At 42.4% G+C, this 25,468-nt stretch overlaps 1 protein-coding gene across 1 annotated transcript in view; it reads left to right on the top strand.

The window, feature by feature from the left end:
• nbeaa (neurobeachin a) overlaps window positions 1-25,468 on the top strand; it is a 199,846-nt gene that overhangs the window by 124,172 nt on the left and 50,206 nt on the right. Inside the window, exons 22-30 of the mRNA XM_036594648.1 lie at window positions 196-413; window positions 2,755-2,908; window positions 3,560-3,583; window positions 9,558-9,738; window positions 11,000-11,124; window positions 14,306-14,413; window positions 15,848-16,016; window positions 20,196-20,667; window positions 25,094-25,248. Coding sequence (XP_036450541.1) covers window positions 196-413; window positions 2,755-2,908; window positions 3,560-3,583; window positions 9,558-9,738; window positions 11,000-11,124; window positions 14,306-14,413; window positions 15,848-16,016; window positions 20,196-20,667; window positions 25,094-25,248 — 1,606 coding nt within the window. The remainder of the gene's footprint in view (window positions 1-195; window positions 414-2,754; window positions 2,909-3,559; window positions 3,584-9,557; window positions 9,739-10,999; window positions 11,125-14,305; window positions 14,414-15,847; window positions 16,017-20,195; window positions 20,668-25,093; window positions 25,249-25,468) is intronic.

Genomic DNA, 25,468 nt, shown 5'->3' with positions numbered 1-25,468 from the left:
GTCGCATAATGTGGCGTAAATTATCATAATAATAATAAATACCTTCATATTCCCACTGCTGGGACTGGTCAGCGGTAAATAGTGCAGTGATCCCGTTTGTGTGGTGTCGTCAAATGAGAAACAACAATGTGAACTAAGTGAATGAATGAATAAATGAGTGAATGATGGATTGAATGATGGGTTGTTCTGCTGCAGGCTCTACATGGGCGCTCAGGCAGTCAGATGGAGCGGGACCTGCGGGTGGATCTGGGCTTTAGAGGGATGCCCATGACTGAGGAGCAGCGGCGGCAGTTCAGTCCTGGCCCGCGGACCACTATGTTCCGCATCCCAGAGTTCAAGTGGTCACCCATGCACCAGCGCTTGCTCACAGACCTGCTCTTCGCCCTGGAGACAGACGTACATGTGTGGAGAAGGTGAGTGGCCAGGATGAGGGGCTCGGGACAGCGTGCATTGATCCAGATTAGGGATGTAATGTCCTGTATTAATGCTCAATTTTAAGTCTGACTAAAGCAAAACAAAAGTATTATTCTGGTGAAATACTAAATTAAATTAAATATCAAGATCATTGTCAAAGTACATCATCTTGTGCTTTTACTGGGTGTATTTTTACTGTGTCCCCTTTGCTATTAGTTTGAGGAACAGCAAGACATTAAAAATGCCTTAAATGTTTATTATTAGCATCGAAAAGATCTTCGATTTTGATAGTCATAGTTATTGTTTTGTCTCTCAGGCCTAGAACTGGTGTGGTATCTAGAGAATAGGACAGTATTAGCTGACCATACTCCTTTTGTGATAGATTTGCAGGCATTAAGCAAATGCCCAATCAGAAGACAGCAAACAGCCAGGGGTAAACAAAAGCAACATGCTCATTTACAAATGATCTCGTTATGAACCAGTGTAAATTAATATCCATTAGGGAAGAGGATATATATGCATGTTGCCTACAGGCTGTGACAATTAGCCCCCTGTACTGTTCCTCAGTGCAAATGCTGCACGTGTGAATGGGCTACATGTGCAAGCTGTAGCAGTCACACTGCCGTGGTACCTGGCCTGCTGACGCCACGTAGAGGTTGTATGTGTGAATCCGGCCTTATTCAGTTATTCCAGCCCAATCAAGGACTTCTTGAGAATTCTGCTGCCTTCAGGTTGTGTGGGAAATATTATATTTGTGAGATGAGCCGCATGAACGCCACCACGATGTTATAGTTACTAATAGAGAAGCAAATTTTTCAATAAACCTTGAGTTTCCAATTTCCAATCCATGTTAATGGCCATAGATTTAGAATGGGATCTCCATCAAGTGCATATAGGTGTGATGGTCACATACTTTTGGCCAAGTGTACAAATATAAGCACATGATATGTGATGCTTTTAACTGAATAAAAACTCGTCCCATAAGCATCCTCTGTTCTTCACTTTGTTGCAGTGACACAGAACATGTTCACTCTCTTTAATGACTGAAGACCAAAGTAACAAATAAAGCATTGAGTGTGTTTACATGCACTTAATAACGCGATAACTGTAGAAAATCAGATTTTGTCAGTAATCTGATCAACGCATTTACATGCACTTGAGTGGTCAGATAATGGGGAAACTCCGGGTCTACGTAAGTCAGACAGTAATCAGATTTCTGCCTTACAACCAGCCAGTAAACTCACAGAAGAAGACGAGACCTAAACGCAACGTAAAACTCAAACTTTTTTTTTTTAATCGTCGTGCCGCTTTGCCTGAAAATATGAATATGCTTCATCTAGAAGATGAAGAACATTTAAATCCTTTATTTCATGTTTGGTTTCAGCGCAGCCCCAAAGTGTTTTGCTGCCATTACGCTGCGGTGCTGCTCGCTTATTTCTTGTACCACTGTTTGTTTTCACTCATGTGCAGACTCAGAAATCCGAGAGAAATCAGAGCAATAATTTACATGCAGAAATACGATTGTAATCGGATTATTGAGTGCATGTATACACACTCATTGTTCCCCACGTGTCCAAGTAGGAGCGTCCGATCACCTCCTTGTTTCTACGCTCGTTGTCCATTTTATCAGCTCCACTTACTATATAGGTGCACTTTGTAGTTCTGCAGTTACAGACTGTAGTCCATCTGTTTCTCTGATACTTTGTTAGCCCCCTTTTACCCTGTTCTTCAGTGGTCAGGACCCCCATGGACCCTCACAGAGCAGGTACTATTTGGGTGGTGGATCATTCTCAGCACTGCAGTAACACTGACGTGGTGGTGGTGTGTTAGTGTGTGTTGTGCTGGTACGAGTGGATCAGACACAGCAGTGCTATATAGTAAGTGGAGCTGATAAAATGGACACTGAGCGTAGAAACAAGGAGGTGGTCAGAATGTTATGCCTGATCTGTGTACATCAGCTGTAGCAGGTGTGGTGTAGTAATAGCCTCCTTGTGGACTATGCTGGGGATTTGAGCAGGACTTTAGAGGGCAGGTCTAGCAGGTGCTCTGGATCATGCAGTCAGAAAGGGGTTATATAGCTGAGATCTGAACAGAAGAACTTCACAGTGGCAGAAAACCCAGATCTGCAGTGCTGTTAGCTTTTAAAGGAGTTCTAAAGCCTGTATGGCATTCAGATCATTAACACTGGCCTCCATAGTCTGTAAGTGTGAAAATAACTATTCATTCCTGTCTTTGTGTATTTTTATGCCTCTTGATAAAGATACATAGGTTTGTGAAATATGACTGTTAATGGTCTTTATTTTTCTCCTCTTCTTCTTTCCATTGTTCTGTTTTTCGCAGCCACTCGACTAAATCGGTCATGGACTTTGTGAACAGTAATGAGAACATTATATTTGTGCACAACACCATCCACCTCATTTCTCAGATGGTTGATAACATCATCATCGCCTGTGGAGGGATCCTGCCCCTGCTCTCTGCTGCCACCTCGCCTTCTGTAAGTGGCACCACAGCACCCCCCACAGGCTGCACGTCAGTACGATCATCTGCTGGGGGGGGTGCAGCCGGATTTAGGGTTTGGTTTTGTGGTAAATAATCCTTGTAGGTAGATTATCTGATTTTCATTATCTCTATACTTTTACATGATCGTATCACTTGATTTAGTGAGAATCTGCTCTGATACTTTCCAGTCATTTCCACCTGGATAGATTAAACCTGAACAGATGGTTTAAAAAAATAAATCTGACTCCAGGGTTTTATAGTAGTTCAGATCAGATGTTTATGATCATACTGGTCCTGATCTTTTAAGCTTGGAAAATTGATTTCTCACCATCTTTGACCAGTAGCTTCTCCAGAATATGAGTTCCGCTTCTGAGATCACTTATAATTTTTAGCACACCGTTTTAACTGTTTTAACAAATCTGACGTCTAGGTCACTTTAGTTTTCTTGACTCTTCTGTTTTGCATCTTACTCCCCTTCTAACCTCGTTATTCTCTGCAAATCCTCTTACTAAACTCTTTATTTAACTAATTTATATAATTTTTCTCTTTGTTTTATAATGCCTCTTCCTTTGTGTTTCTTTGTGTTTTCTGTACTCTGTCCTCTTCCTCTTGTCTTTTTTGTCTCTTTTGTCTTTTGCATGTACAGAGCTCTAAGGTTAGTGCAAACCCTGTAAGTTCCCCTTTTGTTACTCTTTTCTAACACTTGCTAACCGTTTGTTGACTGTTTGATTTCCATTGCTGTATAACTTAACAACATGTGCAGCTTTGGGTGATAAACGCCTGTTTTTCATTTCATTTAGCCCTGTTTACTGCTTTCTACATAACTAACACAGTGAACTAATGACTTTTAGAGGTGTTTTGCATTCAATAGCAATTGTAGATCTGCATACTGTCAGTGATGCTGATTATTAGTAGGTGTTTTACAGTAATAATTTAATAAATAAATAAATAAATAACACAAGTGTACATGATGTTCCATCTACCCCAAGGAGTGTAGTTGATGAGCCAGAATATAATAGAGTTTGATTTCTAAGTTTGCTGCTTTAGTTTTGCGCTGGAGCTGTGAGGCTAGTGGAGGTGACAGTAATGGAAGCTTATAGTCACCAGTGAACTCCAAATCCAGTCCTTGGTGATGCCACAGCCGTCTGTAGCCGATAGCATAGTTGGCCTTTCTCTTTGAGTGGGTGGTATGTCCCCCCCTCTCCCCCATCATTCAGTGTGATGCTAGCCAACATGGGCATCTCAACTAGTGCTCTCCTCTAAGCATGTCCAGCGTCCTCTAAGCTGACCAATGATCTTACATTAGCAGCAGTTTGAAAAGATGCAGTTGCGCTTTATGTGGATGATAGTGGCCATCAGGGGTGGGAATCTCTAGGCACCTCACGATTCGATTACGATTCAGAGGCTGCACTCCGATTATAAAATGATTATCGACGCATCTTGATGTGTCTTTTTTTCTATACAGGATTTCTTTTTTCTCACTGTGTGAGGACTTTGTACTTTTAAAGCAAAGTGTTTGTAATGATCCATAATGAATTTACTTCCAGTATCTTTTATTAATAAATCAAATAGAAGCGGTGCGGTTAGTGAACTGGAAGGCTCTCATTCACTGCTCTCGTTTGGGGCACGTGAGACGCTGCTGCCACTCATCTGTCATAAAATGCGCTGTTACGGTGAAATAAGATCCTGTGGCAGCGGACGTCCACGCAGCACACGTTACAGCTGTCCTGCCCGTGTTCTGTTATATTTTTTTGCCTTTTTTTTTTGTTACTTCGGTTTTGGTCTCGTTGGGGGGATCACTGTGTCAGTAAAATATCTTCGAGACGGGACGCTGTATCTCGGCTCCAAAGTGCGCAACATGGCGTGAAAGCCCTGAAACACTAAAAAGTAGCAAAGATGAAGTCGCTTCTCTTTGAATTCTCCCATTCCACCTTAAATGGTGCCACATTTACATTCTGGTGCCTCAGTCAGAATTTAAGGTGGAACGGGAAAATTCGAACAAGAAACTGGAGAATGAGAAGCGACTTCAGCCTCTTAAAACAGTCGAACGTCGAAAGACATTTTACAAGAAACTGATCTACTTTTGAGGAAAGCAGCTATAGCTAAAGCTTAAAGCAGAGTACAGTAAGTCTGTGTTTTAGTCTATACTAGGACATCAGCACATACTGGACATACTGGACATTAAATGTTGTGGCTCCCAAGATGGTTTGATTTTTGTTGAAAGGACAAAATGTCTCTTCTGAACATTTGTGCTGTGACTCCTGATCTAACCTGGCTTTAATGTAGAGGGAGCCGGTCGGATTTCTCGCTCATCCAGTTGTGTTTTTGTTATGTGCCACAGACTGTCCGGGCGCTGCACCTCCGCACTTCCAAGCTCCGCCTTTTGCGTTCCGTCAACATTGTTATAAGTTAAAATTTACAAAATCAATTTTTGCCATTTGTGAATCGATTCAGAATCGTCCACGTCCGCATCGCGATGCATCTAAGAATCGATTTTTCCCCCACCCCTACTGGCCATGACTAAAATTGGAGAAAAAATGGTTTAAAAAAATTGAAGGATAGGCAAAATCCAGATCAAATCCAGATGCCTGTTGCTCCTGTCTTTAAGTACTTTACTGTTTTTTCACACAGCCTTGACCATTAATTTGAGGCTAGTGACTGATAATTTGGGCATGCAGTTTGCACAGTAATGAAGGACCTCTGAACTTTTGTAATTTTGTAGTTGTCATGCTCATTTTAAGAACTCTGGGTCTAAGCTGACTTCTTTATGAGAAAAATAAATGCTGTCTTCAAAAATTGCTTTCATGCACTGTGGGTTCCAATGTTTTATTCTAATGTTTCTATGCTTTTTTGTATGTATATTTTACCTCCAAACGTGATTGGACTCTCTGAGTTACGAAGTCATTAAGGAGTCGAAATACAGATGTTGCTATATGCAGTCTAACACTGCTGCACACTGACACCAGACAACTTCACCAAAACTCCCACAGAAAGCAGAAAGATTGTCAAACATGGTTGATGAGCTGCTTTTTAGTCGTATCCTGTAGTTTGAGTAGCTGGTGTTGGTATATAATAGTGTTATATGTATCCAGTGACGTTCTGAGAGAAAATGTATGTGGCCCAAAAGGTATCCAATCTGCTCAGACCTGGAGTTCCTAACATGGGTTTGATGACAACTACAGAATGACTCACAACCGATAAGCTTCCATTAAGCCAGGCAGACACTGTGCGATTTTAGAGATCTTGTTCTTTGGTGACTCACACTGTACGTGTGAATCGCCCATCATGTCGGCCAAAGCCTGTGATTTATATACTCACACCGTACGAAAACACTCGATCCGACTGACCTGACGCGACATGGGTGCTCACACTGCACGTGAAACGCAGCCCCTACAGACACTCTGTGTACAACGAAGCTGTTTCATTCAAAACAACACGCTGCGCCTCCGATGTCCTGATCAAAACGTCTGAATCTCAGACGGCTCCCTGCTCCCTACATAGTGCACCACATATTAAAATAGTGGCTTCTGCACCCATGAAGTGCATCCCATGCCGAATAAATAGCCTTCTGTGTGCACAGTTCCATACTGGACAAACAGGGCGCTATTTTGGTGTAGAAGCCAGAACTTGGTGCACTACATAGGAAGCAGGGGGCTGTTTGAGGTTCAGCCATTGAGTAACAGCTACAACAGCTTTGCTAACTTGTGCCACACTGTGCACTGTAGCTGAAGAGCTGGTGGTGTACAGACAGACAGCTCTACAAAGACAATAAAACACTATTTATTTATACCTCGCGATTCAACTCAGTCAAACGGAGCAAAGTCGTCATATACAGACGCTGGTGCTGCAGATGTGGACTTTTGGCTTTTTTGGTTGTGTTTGTGTGTGGTTTTGGGTGCAACTTCGAGAAATCGGTTCGTGAGGCTGCTCAGACTGTGAGGTAAGCGACCAAAATTTCAGAAATCCATCCGATTGTCCGGCTGTTCAATCAGAGCTCATTTGGGCTCAATCGGACATCATTTCCCCTCTCACACTGCTCGGAAAACGACGGCCGATGAAGCTGAAATTCGGCCAGATCATGAAATTCAGTCAGCTCAGACCTAAACGGGCTAAAGTCTCACAGTGTACGCCTGGCTTTACTCATAGCTCCAGTGCAAAACAGACTGTCACTTTAATTAGGCCCAGTAAATCTGCCACTTCTTCTAGCTTCAGTCACTGTTGCTGTGCTTTCATTCTCACAAGTCTCAGCTCATTTCAAATGCGCACAACCCTGTGATCAGTCATAAATGTGTAAGTGTAAGCCGAGTGCTCGTACAGTGTGCGTTCACGTGTTGAGTCCGTGTGTGTGTGTGTGTGTGGATCATGAAGAAACAGAGGGGCTCTTGCTCTCAGAGAGGAGTTAAGACCAGTGAAGTAAACCCCCTACCAGGCAGTTCTTCTACAGGGGGAGAGGTGGGTGGAGCCTTGGGCCAGGCACAAAACTCCCACAGTGCACTGCTGCGTATAACCCCCTGTTCACTACTAGTAATAGATGAGGAATCTGTCACGCCCTCAACATAGAATTCATCACGTTCAGCGTCACACTGAGGCCTATTTCTGATGTGATCGAGCCTGTAGTCAGTCAGACAAATCTCTAGACTTGATCACCCAGGTTTTGAGACACAGATGAAGCCTAAGCCTAGACTAAATTGTCATGGCGGTTTAATGGCATACCCAAGATTGGGCTTAATCTGTGATCATGAAACCAGCAGATATCGAAGCCTTTTAGTCTTCATTACTGTTTTCCATGTTTTTAAAATCAGTTGGGTGACAGTTCGTGGAAGGTGGTCCATCACCAAAACATCACATTTACCCAGATACCCCCCTTACCAAGATGTAACTGATCAGCCGTTCTGTAGTTTCAAGGGATAAACTATGACAGAACCATATCTGTGACAGCAGATAATTCAGTGAAATCACTGGCTTTGGACAGATGTTTTAGATTTGACTGATAGTCTGTTTGATGATGTATTTACTGGGTCATTTAGGAGATGCAGGGATTCATTTTACTGCATAAACCTCTGCAAATAAATGCTGTGTTTTCTGTAATGGTTATGCAGATGGATCTACCTCTAATTCCCAGATTGGTGCCTCTCTGATAGTTTTACGGTGGAGATATGAGGCTAATGTAGCTAACAAGTGATAGAAACCCACCAGTTAGCACTGTGCAAACTACAGACGAATAAAATGACTCTTTTACAAAAGCATTTCAGTGTGGTTTGAGGTTGAAATGCACCATTCTAGAGAAATTTACGTTAAGTTCGCTGTGAATTGCTCACAGTGGTGGCGATAGGAACCAGACGTCTAAAGTGTTTAATACCTTATGAAGGTTTATCGCAGAAAGTTAGAACGATAAATGATTGAATATGCTGCCTGATGCTTGAAACATTATTTTGTAGTAGTTTTAAATTAAGGTTCTTTCGATTGAAACATACCTTTTTAATATTTGAGTGGTGGAGAGGTTCATGCAGGACATTGTGAGGAAAAATAGACCCAGAAGTAAACGTTTTTTAAATTTACCACTATTTTACCAGCATTACATTTAGAAACTCAGTAGACGTGAGTTGGTACACTGAGTGTTTTGGCTAGTAAATAATTTGGCTATGTTGGTGTTAGAATGTATTGGCTATATATGCAACCCCTGGTTTCTATCGTTTACATTTATATTCACAATTATGGAATTTAGCAGATGCTCTTATCCAGAACGTCTTACAGAAGTGCTTTGTTGTCCATTCAGAGAATGAATACTAGTTAGTCCAAATAGATCCAAACTACTCTTGTGCTCAGACACTGCCAGAAACAAAAGCCAGTGCTAATAGGTGGAAAGATATAGAATTAAAATAGCATATGTGCAATACACTGCATATCAATAAGTACTTAGATTAGTGTTCACTTAAGCACCACTGTAAAGAAATCAAACAGCAGACATTGTAAGTTTCTCTGTAGAGAACCATTTCACATCAAATCACTCTGAATAATGTTGTTTCCGACTGCAGAAATGGTGAAAAATCTGTGCACTGCTTTTTAAATAATCATAAATACACTTCTGCACTGTATTACTAACTGTTATCTGTAAAAAGCACAGGATTTGCTTTTGATCAGATACATTTCAGGTAAAGGGGGAGAATTTTTTCACTTATTCCTTTAAACCATTTGAACTGTTTCTGTAAAGACGCTGAACTTGGTGAAGATGAAGTTAGAGAAGTAGAGCACTGCAATGCTGCCTGAGCACCTGGAGCACTTTCTCACCTGGTTTAGACAGTGCAGGTCGTTCTTCACAGCTTCACTCAGCCTGTTTTTCACTGCCTGAGCTTTCAGTGAGCACACGTGTTGAGGTGTGTGTGTGTGTGTGTGTGTGTGTGTGTGTGTGTGTGTGTGTGTGTGTGTGTGTGTGTTTTTACCACCAACCTGGTCTGGCTGCTTCCTGTCACATGTATTTGTTTGTTGCGCTCTTAATGGAATCTGAATTGTGTGTATGTATATTTATTGTGTAAGGTGTGTATGTGTTGTGTTAGGTTGTGTGTGTGTGTGTGTGTGTGTGTGTGTGAGTGTGTGTCCATGCTGTGATGTTAACGTCCTCCTGGCTATATGTGTGTGTGTGACAGACGGAGCTGGAGAATGTGGAGGCGACGCAGGGCATGTCTTCAGAGACGGCCGTGACGTTTCTCAGCAGGCTGATGGCCATGGTGGACGTGCTGGTGTTCGCCAGCTCCCTCAACTTCAGCGAGATCGAGGCTGAGAAGAACATGTCCTCCGGAGGGCTGATGCGGCAGTGTCTGCGGCTGGGTTTGTGTCTGTTTTCTATATGTCTCCCTGCAAACTGAGTAGTTTCTATTAAATTCAGTAAGGATATATAATTCACTGCTGGACAAAACGTTGCAGACATCTAGCTCATCAACATGTTTTAATACAGATGAGTCAGCTTAGTTTCTAGTTAGTTATTTGGTTAATTATTCTTAGTGATTTTCTGTACAGCCCTAATTCTGAAAAAGTTGGGACGCTGTGTAAAATTTAAATAAATGTAAATTAAAACTGAATGCCATGATTTGCAAATCTCACAGACCCGTATTTTATTCACAGTAGAACATAGAACACATATCAGACGTTGAAAGTGAGACATTTTACCATTTCATGAAAAACACTACCTCATTTAGAACTTGATGGCAGCAACGCATCTCAGAAACGTTGGGACAGGGCTGCGTCTCCCATTGTGTAGCATCTCCTCTTCTTTTAACAACAGTCTGTAAACGTCTGGGAAGTGAGGAGACCGACTGCTGTTTCGGGAGAGGAATGTTGTCCCATTCTTGTCTGATGTAGGATTCTAGCTGCTCAGCAGTTCCTGGGTGTTCTTTGCCGGATTTTCCGTTTCATGATGCGCCAAATGTTTCCTATTGGTAAAAGGTGTGGACTGCAGGTCAGTTCAGCATCCGGACTCTTCCTCTGTGAAGCCATGCTGTTGTGATGGATGCAGTGTGTGGTTTAGCGTCGTCTTGCTGAAATATGCAATGCAGCTGTTTTTTATTAGCACCACTGACTTTTCCAGCCTTTGTTGCCTCTGTCCCAACTTTTCTGAGATGTGTTGCTGCCATCAAGTTCTAAATGAGTTAATGTTTTTCATGAAATGGTAAAATGTCTCATTTTCAACATTGATATGTGTTCTATGTTCTATTGTGAATAAAATATGGGTCTGTGAGATTCGCAAATCATTGCATTCAGTTTTAATTTACATTTATTTACATTTTACACAGCGTCCCAACTTTTTTGTATTTAATTCTTTATGGTGTGTGTTCTCCTGCACAAACAATGTTCTGTGAAGGGTCTGTAAGTTTGATATTTTCCAAAGAGATAAAGGAATCAGAAGATATAGATGACCATAGCCAGAATGTGCTGGTGTGAATTGTACTAATGCAGTCTTTTTTGTTTTTGTTTTAAATCTTCCACTTTGATGTACGATTGCCTTCAGCTTAGAAGTCTTGTCTATCTCTCTCTCTCTCTCTCTCTCTCTCTCTCTCTCTCTCTCTCTCTCTCTCTCTCTCTCTCTCTCTAGTGTGTTGTGTTGCTGTGCGGAACTGTCTGGAGTGCAGGCAGAGACAGAGAGATCGAGGCAGCAAGTCTTCACTGCCTATCAGCAAGACTCAAGAGAACCTTCAGAGCGCAGCATCCGCCAGCAAGGTCTCTCTCTCTCTCACACACACACACACACACACACACACACACACACACACCTATATGATGCATAAACAAGCTTAAAATAAAGCTTATGCACTCATACACATAGGCCCAATCCCATTTCACCCACTTGCCCCTACCACTTAGCCCTACCCCTCCATTTTGTGTGTTCTCGTCTAGGGGTAGGGAGTCCCGATTTTGTTGAGATAGAGGGGTGGGGCGAAGTGTTGGGGCTACATGACCCTCCAAACTGAGGTTTTTCAGAGACTCACTCCAAAAAGAGTGTTATGATGAAAAAAAAAAACAGCAAGATGGCTGAACGAGAGACCAAAGAAACCCAAGTGTAAATATTTTCTCCATTAAAAAATTCCGATAATCATTGCTTTATCTTAGTTTAATGTCTGTTTCAGTGTATTAAGGTCCTTTTCTTCATAACAAGCATAAACAATTGCTAGTAGTAGCTGATGTCTTGGAGAACGGGATGGGAATTTTCCCATATGGAACGGGAAAATTCAAACAAGAATCTGGTGAATATCTGACTTCAGCTTCATATCACTGAAGAATTAGGGGTGGGTGATAATAAATAATTGCCCCCCTCTTTGAAGATCATATGATGCCCTAAATATAACTAAAGCCCAGCAGTGAGGAGCTGAACTTTACCCTCCTCTGCTGTCACTGCAGACTGGCAGGGTCGCCTACAGAGCAGCGCTGGTAGCTGTTAATGAAGTGATGCTCTTTTTATTTGAGGGTCCCATTTCAGAGGGAAGATTTCAACCACTACCCTGTAACTCAGTTCCAAGGGGTTAAGGTGACACTCAAAAACAAGGGGTAGGGGTAAAAATAAGAAATGGGATTGGGCCTTACAGTAGTGTGCAAAAGTCAGAGGCGGCTCTTGATTTATTTCATTTCCAGTCAAAATGACCAGTGAGTTAATCATTTTTCAGGAGATGCTTCTGAGGAGGTGAGGTATAAGATAATCAACTTGCATAAGGGAGCGGAAAATTAAGAGAAAATAAGTGGAAAAAACAGGAGTTTCCAAAAATGGAGTTAAAAAAATATAAAGACATAAAGACAAGGACACTCTGAACAACTGTGCAAAAGACCTGATAAACAGTATGTAAAGCTTTCATCTCTGAGAGAGAGGAGAAAATCAAGCTGCTTCAGATCTGAAAACATCCACAGGTGTTCCTGTCCATCCTTCCACTGTGAGAAGACGACTCAGCACTGTGGGTCTGAAAGGATGTGTAGCTGTTAAGAAGCTGCTACTGAGACAAGGAAATAGATTAAAAAAAAGAAGGAAATTTACTAATCAGATAAAGACGCTGCTGGTGTTCTCAAGATAATGGACTGACCACTCCAGAGTGCAGACCTCAACAGCATTGAATGTGTTTGGCAACCAAGTGCTGTGCCTGAACTTTGGAGGCATGAAAAACATCCCTGCAGATTTCTTTGTAAAACTCAAAGCAAGACTATTGAAAGAATGGAAGCTGTAATAAAGTGTGGACACACTATATAAGGTGTGCCCATGCTTTTGTAGCTTGAGATCTACTTTTCCCAGTGGACAGATCATCATGATCTACCTTTAAGAAAAGGAAAAAAAGGCTGGCCTCATCATTTTTTTAAAAGCTTTTACATTTTTTTATGCACTTCCGTGGCCTATTTTAATATTTAGCATTACAGGGCGAAGGACTGAATAATCACACTGACCTTGTTGTCAGCCAGGTTTGTGTAGTCTGGACCACTTCTTCTTCTTCCTGAGTTCACTTTTAGCTTGGAATTCATTGTCGTAGTTTCTGTGTACAGTTCGGAAATTCCTCTCGACGTTCGCCTTTCTCAAGCAGATGCATTTGGAGTTTGACACTGTAAAAAATAGTCCTCCTCCCGCTCTGCATGGAAGAGGTAAGGTTTCGGTTTGTTTGTGCAGGTCTCGCACTCGTCTTCCAACACAGTCAGTACCCACGTTTACATGCAGCCTAATAATCCGTTAATAATCCGACTAATAGCTCAATAGGAATAGAATACGTCCATGTTAAACAACTCAGTCGGAATAGTCTAGTCCGATTGAGGCCTTTCAGAATACAGTTTCTATCCGACTGATCGAGGTGGGTAATCCTGTAAATAATCAGTTAAATAGAAGAATAATATCCGTGTAAACGTCTGTATCTGATTACATTCCCTATCGGAAAGTTTAAGTCCGTTCTGATCATGTTCGTTACGTCATAGTGAGAGTTTATACTGTTCAACATGGCGGAGCAGAAACTGGTCTGCAGAGGAGACGAAGTTTATGCTCTGATCTTTAAAAGACGGCGGTGGGACGGACGTCCAGCTTATGTGTCTCAGAGCACGACGTCTTCCTCTCGGCCTTCTTTAATAAGGACATGTGAAGGACGTTTTCCTGAGTCTGACATCATTTTAAAGCAGTTAATAACACAAGCACTGCTCACTGCTGCTCATCTCACTCTGACTAGACTCACGTGATGTTCTCTGTCATGGTAACGTTTACTCTAAGTGGTTCTCCACGCATGCGCATAATTTTGGATCGGATTACTTGTAGTGAGCATGTAATGGAGATTTTCCATCAGATTGTTGAGTAGAGTGAGAATAAACACCTCAGTCTTAACCTGTAATCGGAATGTATTCAATCGGATGGGCAAGTGTCTTTGCGTGTAAACACAGACAGTGTATTTTACAAAAGGAAAACACAAAAATGGCGCTACACAAACTGGCAGCCGAGCAGTAAATCAAAGAGCCACGTTTCACGTCAGTCAATCACGTTGACCCGCCCGCCGCCTGAAGCAGCAAGAAAGAGTTGAGATCCGATAGCCTGTTTGAATGACGCGCGATCTACCAATGTGAACAGTGCTTTGTCCTAAAAACGATGTATTATATTTAGTTGTTGAGGCTTCTGTTTAAAATGAATAACTTAATGTCAGATTTTACTGGAAATGAACAAAAATAACAGGTGGTCTCTGACTTTTGCTCAGTGCTGTACCTCCTTTGCATGTTAAAGCTATACTGTAAAAGGTTTTGTTTACACTGTACATGGGGCTTGTTACAGTAAGGGTCTTTTGGGAAGTTCCCCATAAGGATTAGGTTTTGTGCGTTTGAGCTGCTGCTGGCTCTAAACAGTGGGCGTACTGTGTAACAGTGGCTTTTCTGCACTGCTGTGTTGTCTCTGTTTTAGAGTGCCATAGCCAATGTCCCCCGTAACCTCTCTCCCATCAAGGACCCTGACAGGCTGCTGCAGGACGTCGACATCAACCGTCTGCGAGCCGTCGTCTTCAGAGATGTGGTGAGACGCGTGGATGTGTGGGTGTGACACACGAATGGACAGCTAGAGAGGGAGATGTTGAAGTTTGGCGTCTGAATCTGTGTGCGGATAGACATGTATACGAGTACAGGACAGTGAAATGATTCTCTTAGGGGATCCACCATAGGCTACAGCTACAGCAGATAGAGATTAGGTTGAAAAATGCTGGAGTGTTCTTTTAAAGGCGAATTCTGTTTCTAAAGAAATCTGCATAATTGAATGTTTAATATGTAAACAGCGTCATCCAGAGTGGTTTGATGTGCAAATGCTTTATTCTAGAGAAACTTGCAGAGTCAGAATTGTTCATAGTGGTGGTCATAAGAACCAGACATCCAAAGCGTTTAGTGCTTTTAACATCCACCTCTCATGACTTTGTTCTGTGGGTAATGCTTCTTTTAGAGTCCGTAAGGTTCTAGGTATTAACAAGGAAAGTGTGCGGTACAAACCCCGAAGTACTAGGTAATTACTTTTGACTCTTTTGATTATTACGGCAAGGCAAAGCAAATTTATTTATATAGCACATTTGAAGACTGGCACGCAGACTACTGGTCACCATAGCAACGCAGATATGAATCTGGCCTAGCTAGTAGCGAATGAAACAACAAAGAGAAAGATTTAAGACGAACGTCAGTAGGTTGTTTGACGAATGGACTTGGATTTGCATTCATAATCACTCCAGCTGGTTTCCTGATACGTTTAATCTGCAACGAGAAACTGACAAACACTAAAAAGTCACAAGGCTGAAGTCAGTTTCTCCTTCGCCAGCTTCTTGTTCGAATCTTTCCATTCCACCTTAAATGGTGCAGCAGTTACATTCTGCCACCTCAGGCACCATTTAAGGTGGAACAGGAAAATTCAAGCAAGAAGCTGGCGAATGAGAAGCGACTTCAGCCTCGTAAAAAGTTGAACATTGAGAGACATTTTACAAGAAACTCTCGTGGAAAGTTTCCTGCTGGAGATGTGAGAAAAGCGGCTATAGCTGAGCTAAAGCTTAAAGCAGAGTAAATTCAGTCTGCGCTTTAGTTTATATTATATGAGACATTTGAGACATATTTACAACCAGGATGGTAAAATGGACATAAAACTATTGTGGCTGTCAAGATGGTTTCATTTTTGTTGAAAGGACAAAATGGCCCTTTATAACGACGTTAAATTTAGTAACTCATACTTACCCAGTTAATACATGGGACCTGCTGGGTATTTCACTCCTATAGTAAATAAAATGGTTGCATTTGCATCAGTAAGTCTTTCTACAATGCACCATTTGACATGAATGCACTCAGAAAGGGCTTTATTCTCATTTTGACCATTGAATTATGCAGAAATGTTTTTAAACGCTTTTAAATAATTCCTCTTTAATGAGTGAATAGATTTCTGACAACACTGTATGTTGTTTGTATGATTGTGTGTTTGTAGGATGACAGTAAGCAAGCCCAGTTCCTGGCCCTGGCTGTAGTCTACTTCATTTCTGTCCTCATGGTGTCTAAATACCGGGACATCCTGGAGCCACAGCGTGAGATTGGCAGGTCCAGCAGCCTATCAGGAAGGAGCATCCGACAAGAGATTAATTCCCCCACCAGCACAGGTGAAGCTCGAGAAAACTCATCCCCTTCACAGCTGCACACCGTATCTCTCTGACCGCTGCAGTGTCCTTGAGAGAGCTAGAGTGTGTTTTTATGTGACAGGGATGTTTATAAGCAGATGCATATATGTATATGTAACCTTGTCATTCTGGACAGGTGTGTGTACCCTTGTCATTGTGGATGGATGGGGGCATTACCTTGCCCTTCTTGTTTCTGCCAGATGGAATCCCCCTGCCTGATTTATTCTCACAGTCTCTCTCTCTCTCTCTCTCTCTCTCTCTCTCTCTCTCTCTCTCTCTCTCCATCTCTGTCTGTCTCTTCTGAGTCATTCATCACCTTGAAGAAGAGCCACTGCTCTGGCTGTTCAGAAACACTGAGGGTGCAAATTCTTTCTAACTAGGTTAATTTTGCGCTTGTGGGCATTATACATGTACAAAGTATGTCCTGTGAATACCCTTCCAGTACCAGCTAAATGGGTGATGTACACCGATCAGGCATAACATTCTGACCACCTCCTTGTCTCTACACTCATTGTCCATTTTATCAGCTCCACTTACTATATAGGTGCACTTTGTAGTTCTACAGTTACAGACTGTAGTCCATCTGTTTCTCTGATACTTTGTTAGCCCCCTTTTACCCTGTTCTTCAGTGGTCAGGACCCCCATGGACCCTCACAGAGCAGGTACTATTTGGGTGGTGGATCATTCTCAGCATTGCAGTAACACTGACGTGGTGGTGGTGTGTTAGTGTGTGTTGTGCTGGTGTGAGTGGATCAGACACAGCAGTGCTGCTGGAGTTTTTAAACACCTCAGTGTCACTGCTGGACTGAGAATAGTCCACCAACCAAAAATGCCCAGCCAACAGCGTCCTGTGACCACTGATGAAGGACTAGAGGATGACCAACACAAACTGTGCAGCAGCAGATGAGCTATCATCTCTGACTTTACATCTACAAGGTGGACTGACAAGGTAGGAGTGTCTAATAGAGTGGACAGTGAGTGGACAGTGAGTGGAAAACTCCAGCAGCGCTGCTGTGTCTGATCCACTCAGACCAGCACAACACACACTAACACACCACCACCACGTCAGTGTTACTGCAGTGCTGAGGATGATCCACCACCCAAATAGTACCTGCTCTGTGAGGGTCCATGGGGGTCCTGACCACTGAAGAACAGGGTAAAAGGGGGCTAACAAAGTATGCAGAGAAACAGATGGACTACAGTCTGTAACTGTAGAACTACAAAGTGCACCTATATAGTAAGTGGAGCTGATAAAATGGACAATGAGCGTAGAAACAAGGTCATAATGTTATGCCTGATCGGTGTATTTTGCCAAATTCCCTTATTTCAGTGTAAACTGGTCAGTCCTAGTCTTGGGTCTAATAAGCATAAGCAATCCCCTCACCTATCTCGAGTCTGATGTGGGTCGTCCCACCCACACAACTTTAACAAAGCTGTGTTCTACTATGACTAAATAGTCGTTGGAGTTAATGTGTAGCTGCTTATTCACCCATTGACCCTGAAGATTGGCTGGTCACTATTGCAATGCAGCTACACCTAGCTAGCAGCTAACAAAAAGGCAAAGACAACGATTTAAGATGAACATCGATAATTTTGAGACAAATGGACTTATTTGTCAAACACTGAAAAGTCGTGAAGCTGAAGTGCAGCAGTTACATTCAGGCACCATTTAAGGTGGAACGGGAAAATTCATACAAGAAGCTGGCAAATGAGAAGCAACTTCAGCCTCGTAAAAAGTCGAACGTTGAGAGACATTTTACAAGAAACTGTTCTACTTTTGTGGAAAAGTTTCCTGCTGGAGATGTGAGAAAAGTAAGAGCAAAGTAAGCCTGCGTTTCGTTTATATTATTTAGCCTTACTAGTACATCAGCACATACTGAGACATATTTACAGACAAGATGGTAAAATGGGCATAAAATGTTTCCCATTTGCTAACCAAGGTGGTTTGATTTCTGTTGAAAGGATAAAATGGCTCTTCTTAGCATTTAGGTTGTGACCCCTGTCCTATGGTCTAAGCTAACAACCAAGCGAGAGCTAATGTATCAAGCATAACTGAGCTATCAGGCTAGTTTATCTGTCTGCCTATTGTCCGTCTGTCCATTTGCGATCATTCCCTGGATGCACATCTAGCAGTAAAGTGAATAAAAACCTTACCTTCTTTAAGTTGCTGGCATGTAAAGCTTGACATTGGTAATGATCCATGGACACAGTGGTGTCTACAATACCACCTGTGTGTGTTTCACTCGTTTCGCTCATTCCTCCCGACTCATGTTTAATATTTTACACTGTGATCTCTGGGATTTTAAACAGTTTTACCCTAACTAAATTACCTCCAGCGCACAATTAAAAAAGCAGACTTCAAAAACCAAACATGTCTTGGCTGATCAACTACATTTAATGTAAAGGGAAAATTGTATAACCTTATTTTTTTTTACTGAACTATTCTTTTAAAAAAAGAGGGTGATGAGGTCAGAGACAGGTTTTGGGGTCAGAATAATGTGACAGGAGGACAAAGCAGAGCAAACTGTCAATTGCAGAGATGTGTGCGGCTGGTTTCGCAAGCCCACGTCGTCACAGAGTCTGTGTTTTGTCGTTTAACGAGAACCTCGTACTTTGGGTAAGGAAAGGGCCATCTGACTGATGCAAACTGACCAGTCACAGAGCGTGACGTGTAGGGGCCGGAGATTTTCAAAACGGGGCTACAGCAAAAACAGACCCACGAGAAACAGATGTGTATATGCATCAGCAAACATGTGAGGCTATCTTGCTTAAGAGCTACTAAATGCTTTAAAGAAAACTCTTGGAAATTTTTTAATGAATGTCAGAATCTTTTTTTTCAATTTAATAATTATATGTAACTCCAAATGACGTCACGGTGTGCAGAGCTCTTGGGAAAGGCATCTTTTCTGTTGGACTGGTAATTAGTGCGTAAACAGGGTCACTGGGAGAGCCAGTTAGAATGGAACTAAGAATCCCAGTACTTGTGGCTGTTATCACATGCAGTAAATCAGCCAAGACATGTAGGTCGGAATGTTCAAATATTTGTAAAGTCATGAAGTCTAAAACCCCCCCAAAAAATAAATTAAAAAAAATCTGATTTTTCATAGGGCGAATCAGCTTCTCTCTATCATTCTCACGCAAAAGAACCATGAGTCTGATCTCCGTACTCCACCAGAGGGCAGTGTAGAATTTGCATATTACATTTTGATCTTATCTTACGTTTATCTGTTTAGTCCAAAGAAGCAAGCATGGAAATACAACTGCAGCCAGCTGAAGGCTTCCACACGCTGCAGGAGAAGCTCCGTTCCGCGCTGCCAGATAGTCTCTAGCACCGTAGTGCAAAGTGCACTTTGGAAATGTTGCAGAAAATCGCTGATAAACAACAAACTCAAGTTTGTTTTACACTCAAATATATTTAATGGAATAAAACTTTCAGTATCATTTTGCGAATTTATCATTCGGTGTCGGCTAAGTAACCCTTCATAAACTCACTGTTTTCCAGCTAAAAATGATGAATTGAAATGCAGTGCAACTGGACTAGGCTAGTAATGTTAGCTGAGGTAACAGATGATCAGTGTAGGTCTGTTTATCTTAAAGATGTTCGATTTCCTCTCTCTGGGTTCATTTTAAGCCCTATCACCTGTGCTCTGATCTGTGCTCTGATATATAATAAATTAAAAAACTTTTTTTGGTTTTCTTTGCAAGTGGGGCAGATTCACATTTCACATTAAAACACAAAAATATCATCATTAATAAAAAAAAATTCATATTCAGTATAGAGATTCAGTTTTGTGACCTATTACATTGTCATCTTTGTCACTAATATTCTCAGGCTGATCTTATCGCTATAAATATTTTATCAAAATGCACCAGTAATGGTACATATTGACGCTAATTACAAAGAAAAAGGAAGGACTATTAATAACTGTCGTGGCATAAGTCAATAAATATTCATGGTACAGTAAGGATGTGTTGAAATGATTCCAGGACAGGTTAGTGCTTCTTTGCTTTTGTCATTACTGTCTGTAACTAAGTGAAAATCTGTTTTGGGTTTAACATTTAAACTGTAACTGTCCCCTCTGTCGTCCGTTTATTTTCACCAGTGCCTTTAATGCTGTTTATCTGGCTGTGTATGACGTTTTTATGTGTCTCTGTGTGCAGAAAACCCGTCCTCCTTCTCGGACGGCAGCCGTGCTGAGCGGCCCCTGGAGGAGCTCCCCCTTGAGGGCTCTCTGCCCCACACAGATTCGGGCATCGGGGACGAGCAGGTGGGCAGCACCCTCAACGGTTCAGAACTGGGGGGCGAAGCCTCAGGGGGCTCTACGGGTTCTGGCGGGGGTCCGGATGCCATGAGTGAGCTGCTCTGCACCCTCTCCTCGGAAGTGCGTAAGTCCCGCGAGTCCCTCTTGGAATCGCCGCCCGGTGTGGACGTCCACCTCAAGCCGGCCGCGTCTATCTCCAGTATCAGCCAAGCCAACAAGGGCATCAACGTGAAGGAGATCCTGAAGAGCCTGGTGGCGGCGCCGGTGGAGGGTGCGGAGGCGGGGCCTGAGCCTCAGCCATACCACCCTGACCCCGCCCTGAAGAGGGAGGCAGCCGCCATGCTGCCCATGCAGTTTCACTCGTTCGACAGGTAGAGAGCGGCACCAGGAGCGTCACTCTTTTGCACAACTAGTTCCTGATTGCTTGTTCCGTGAAACCTCATTTCGTTAGTTTCAAGAGACCATGTTCTGTTAATTTTCCTGTTCATGAAATGTTGTTTAAATCGGTCAGTTGAAATGGTGTCATTGGTACGCATGGTATCACAGACATTGATGTTTTGATTGGCTGTTTTCATGAAACTTGCTTCGCAACGTTCAGCTGGTTGCTAGAGTTGCATTTCAAACGAGATTCTAATAAGTTGCAGGTGGCTTTACATTCTGCAACTCGTGAAATTTAGTTTCATGTAAGTTTCAGGCAACTGAAGTGGAGTGTAAATTTCACCATGTGGACCCAGCCAGATCCAAAATGCTGTACATTCACATTAGTTCATGATTTCAATTTTACAGGTATCTTCAGAGCCAGGGATAGGTGATATAATAAGAATTAATTAGGAATGTTTCATTTTTACGGCATCTTTCTCAAACCCAGGGTCACTTTACAGAAGATATGGTCAAAATCATATCACATTTTTCTCTATATTATTGAATATCACAGTTACCAATAATATTTATGTGCATTCACCAATGCATAGTTTTAAGTGTCAGTCGTCATCTGATGGTTGGAAGTTACATCTGGTTTAACCCTTAACAAGTCAGGTTTATTATTCAGTAACTATGGGGACTTGGATGCAAACTAATGGAGCTATTTTTAGGCTATAGGAGTGTGTAATAACACTTTGGGGCCCACCAGCAGGCCCATGGCTTGTTAAGGGGTTAAGAAAACTAAACCATATCATATGTGTTACAGCTACACTGATCAGACATAACATTATGACCACCTCCTTGTTTCTACACTCATTGTCCATTTTATCAGCTCCACTTACTATATAGGTGCACTTTGTAGTTCTACAGTTACAGACTGTAGTCCATCTGTTTCTCTGATACTTTGTTAGCCCCCTTTTACCCTGTTCTTCAGTGGTCAGGACCCCCATGGACCCTCACAGAGCAGGTAGTATTTGGGTGGCGGATCATTCTCAGCACTGCAGTAACACTGACGTGGTGGTGGTGTGTTAGTGTGTGTTGTGCTGGTATGAGTGGATCAGACACAGCAGTGCTGCTGGAGTTTTTAAACACTGTGTCCACTCACTGTCCACTCTATTAGACACTCCTACCTTGTCCGTCCACCTTGTAGATGTAAAGTCAGAGACGATAGCTCATCTGCTGCTGCAGAGTTTGTGTTGGTCATCCTCTAGTCCTTCATCAGTGGTCACAGGACGCTGCCCACAGGACGCTGCGGGCTGGATAGGTTTGATTGATGGACTATTATTGGTGGACACCTCAGTGACACTGAGGTGTTTAAAAACTCCAGCAGCACTGCTGTGTCTGATCCACTCGTACCAGCACAACACACACTAACACACCACCACCACGTCAGTGTTACTGCAGTGCTGAGAATGACCCACCACACAAATAGTACCTGCTCTGTGAGGGTCCATGGGGGTCCTGACCACTGAAGAACAGGGTAAAAGGGGGCTAACAAAGTATGCAGAGAAACAGATGGACTACAGTCTGTAACTGTAGAACTACAAAGTGCACCTATATAGTAAGTGGAGCATTGTCATTATTGATTGTTGCCTAGGTCTAACCAGCGCATGCATTAAAATACATCAAATAAATATTCCCCCTGGGTGTTTTAACTTTTTCACATGGCCCTCATTCATATGATAGTGAAGTGAGTTTGAGGTCATCCTCTCTTTTTGGCAGCGTTGGATCTCCAGTGTAAATCTCTGGTCTGTAGCCATTTTCTCCTACTGAACGTTTCCCCGTCTCCAGGCTGCGTCTGTTGTGCGAGCTTCTCCTGAGCTGCCGATGGCTGTGTAATGTGCCGACCCCTCGGGACTTCAGACAAGCTTTTGTGCATGGAATCCACAATACACACAAACCTCCCCAGAACATTCATCTTCTTTGTTCTCCCCAATTAAGAAAACCTGATAAATAAAACATGCGCCGGATTATACTGTACATCATTTATGAGCTCCTTAAATATGAATAATTGATTATAAAGGGTTAATATTTTATCAAAAGCTCCTTTTCCAGCTTCTTGGTTCTGCTTGTGCTGTGCTCGTTCATTGAGGAATGGAGGCCGTTAGTCGTAAATGAGATGCAGTGGGTGGATCGATAGTGATGAGTAGGGCTGGGTATTAATACCAATACCTAGATCAGTGACTTTGATACTTCGATACTGATTCCTAAATGATACTTTCTTTAAAGTTACAGACTGAAAGTGGGTGTGGTTTAAACCAGAAATGAGTTTGTGTTTGTGTGCTTAGAAATTGAAATACAGTATTGAATGACATGGCATTTTTAAAAGAGTTTAGTTGGTATTAGGCCTGGCCGATAGGGCGGTGTACACCGATCAGGCCTAACATTCTGACCACCTCCTTGTTTCTACGCTCATTGTCCATTTTATCAGCTCCACTTACTATATAGGTGCACTTTGTAGTTCTACAGTTACAGACTGTAGTCCATCTGTTTCTCTGATACTTTGTTAGCCCCCTTTTACCCTGTTCTTCAGTGGTCAGGACCCCCATGGACCCTCACAGAGCAGGTACTATTTGGGTGGTGGATCATTCTCAGCACTGCAGTAACACTGCGGTGGTGGTGGTGTGTTAGTGTGTGTTGCGCTGGTACAAGTGGATCAGACACAGCAGTGCTGCTGGAGTTCTTAAACACCTCAGTGTCACTGCTGGACTGAGAATAGTCCACCAACCAAAAATATCCAGCCAGCAGCGTCCTGTGGGCAGCAGCCTGTGACCACTGATGAAGGACTAGAGGATGACCAACACAAACTGTGCAGCAGCAGATGAGCTATCGTCTCTGACTTTACATCTACAAGGTGGACTGACAAGGTAGGAGTGTCTAATAGAGTGGACAGTGAGTGGACACAGTGTTTAAAAACTCCAGCAGCACTGCTGTGTCTGATCCACTTGTACCATCACAACACACACTAACACACCACCACCACGTCAGTGTTACTGCAGTGCTGAGAATGATCCACCACCCAAATAGTACCTGCTCTGTGAGGGTCCATGGGGGTCCTGACCACTGAAGAACAGGGTAAAAGGGGCTAACAAAGTATCAGAGAAACAGATGGACTACAGTCTGTAACTGTAGAACTACAAAGTGCACCTATATAGTAAGTGGAGCTGATAAAATGGACAATGAGCGTAGAAACAAATAGGTGGTCATAGTGTTATGTCTGATCGGTGTAATTGGATATTGTCGATGATGGGCTAGTAACCCGATGACGATGTGTAAAAGGTGATAATTTTGGTTAAAGAGCTGAGAGCAGGCTTGCACACCACTAGTCAGTTTCACACACACACAGACAGCCTCTGCTGTCTCTCTCTGTTATGCACTGTAATCCTAGCTGTACTGCACAAATTCCCATAATTTCAAAGTGATTTGCTGCAGAAAACGAGCTAAAGTGACTAAAGGTGAGCATAGAGCAGCTAAGTTAACTCTAACCTGAAGATCAGGTTCTCTGATCGTTGTCTACAGCTGCTGTGGAGTATCTTTCCGTACAGATAAAGTGTCCCGGTGGTCAGCTGAGTTCTGAAAATGTTTTTGTAACAGCAGAAAACGCTTTGTTCTTAACAATATTATCGATAATTATGACTTTTTTAGCTAGAAAATATTATGATGGTTGTTTTTAGCTGTCGCTCAGGCCTGGTTGGTATCATAAAAGTACTGAATTTCAGTGCCCAGCCCTAGTGTTACTTTACTCTCCTACTGTTTAGAACTGACCTATCTAGTAGTACTTGTTGAACATTGTTTGGATGTTATGCTTTTTTGCTGTTTTTATACCAGTTGTTTTTGTATCCCTCTTAGGGCTGTGTGATATGCCCAAAAATCATATCACTATGTGTCTTTCAGTATCATTTCCTTTGTTTCTTTTTCCTTTTGTAATAATATTTGGAACCTTAAGAAAAACTTCAAAATAGAAATGAACTAAAAAAAAGTACAATTTGAGGACAAAACATTTAACTGGGCTTTTATATACAACATGCAATGCGCAATTTCTACACTGTAAATATCTAACTGTCTCTCTGGGTTGTACTTTGTGAGCGAATGGAAAGACCTTGACCTCCTCTAGGTGCAAACTGCCACCTAATGTACCAGAGATAGTTTATATCGCAGTTGTTAAAGTAATAACTCTCCTAACTGCCAGGCTAGTTTGTGCTGTCACTAGTGAATGGCTAGACTATTACCCGACTGTCTAGTGAGTAAAAAGCAGAAGTTACTACTAATGTTCAGAAGTAACAGGTAATTTCGATCTGACTGTTTCTTTGTCCCCCGTGCTGCTGTGTGTGTGTGTGTGTGTGTGTGTGTGTGTGTGTGTGTGTTGTGTACTCACAGGAGCGTGGTTGTACCAGTGAAGAAGCCTCCTCCGGGCAGTCTTGCTGTGAATACTGTTGGCACTCCCACCACCAGCACTGTTCCCTCCTCTGGCAGCACACCTAACATCTTCGCCGCTGCCACTGCAACACCTAAGAGCATGATTAACACGACAGGTACACAGTTCTGGGGCGTAAAACAAGAGAGGGGGTGCTTTGTAAAAGAGCAGTTTACTCTCTTTCAGTATAAGGCTCAAATTACAGTGAAAGAAAGCAGAAAGCATGTGAGCTGAAACATGTTGTAGGTCCTACAAGGATATTTTGTGAGCTCCTAATAGGTGCAGTAACACCTTTATAAGGCAGCACCGTCATGTTTTTTTAATTCAAGCTCAACCTG

Source organism: Colossoma macropomum, unplaced genomic scaffold (assembly GCF_904425465.1).
Source record: "Colossoma macropomum unplaced genomic scaffold, Colossoma_macropomum, whole genome shotgun sequence".
NCBI lineage: Eukaryota > Metazoa > Chordata > Actinopteri > Characiformes > Serrasalmidae > Colossoma > Colossoma macropomum.
This window is presented reverse-complemented; position numbering and strand designations above follow the sequence as displayed.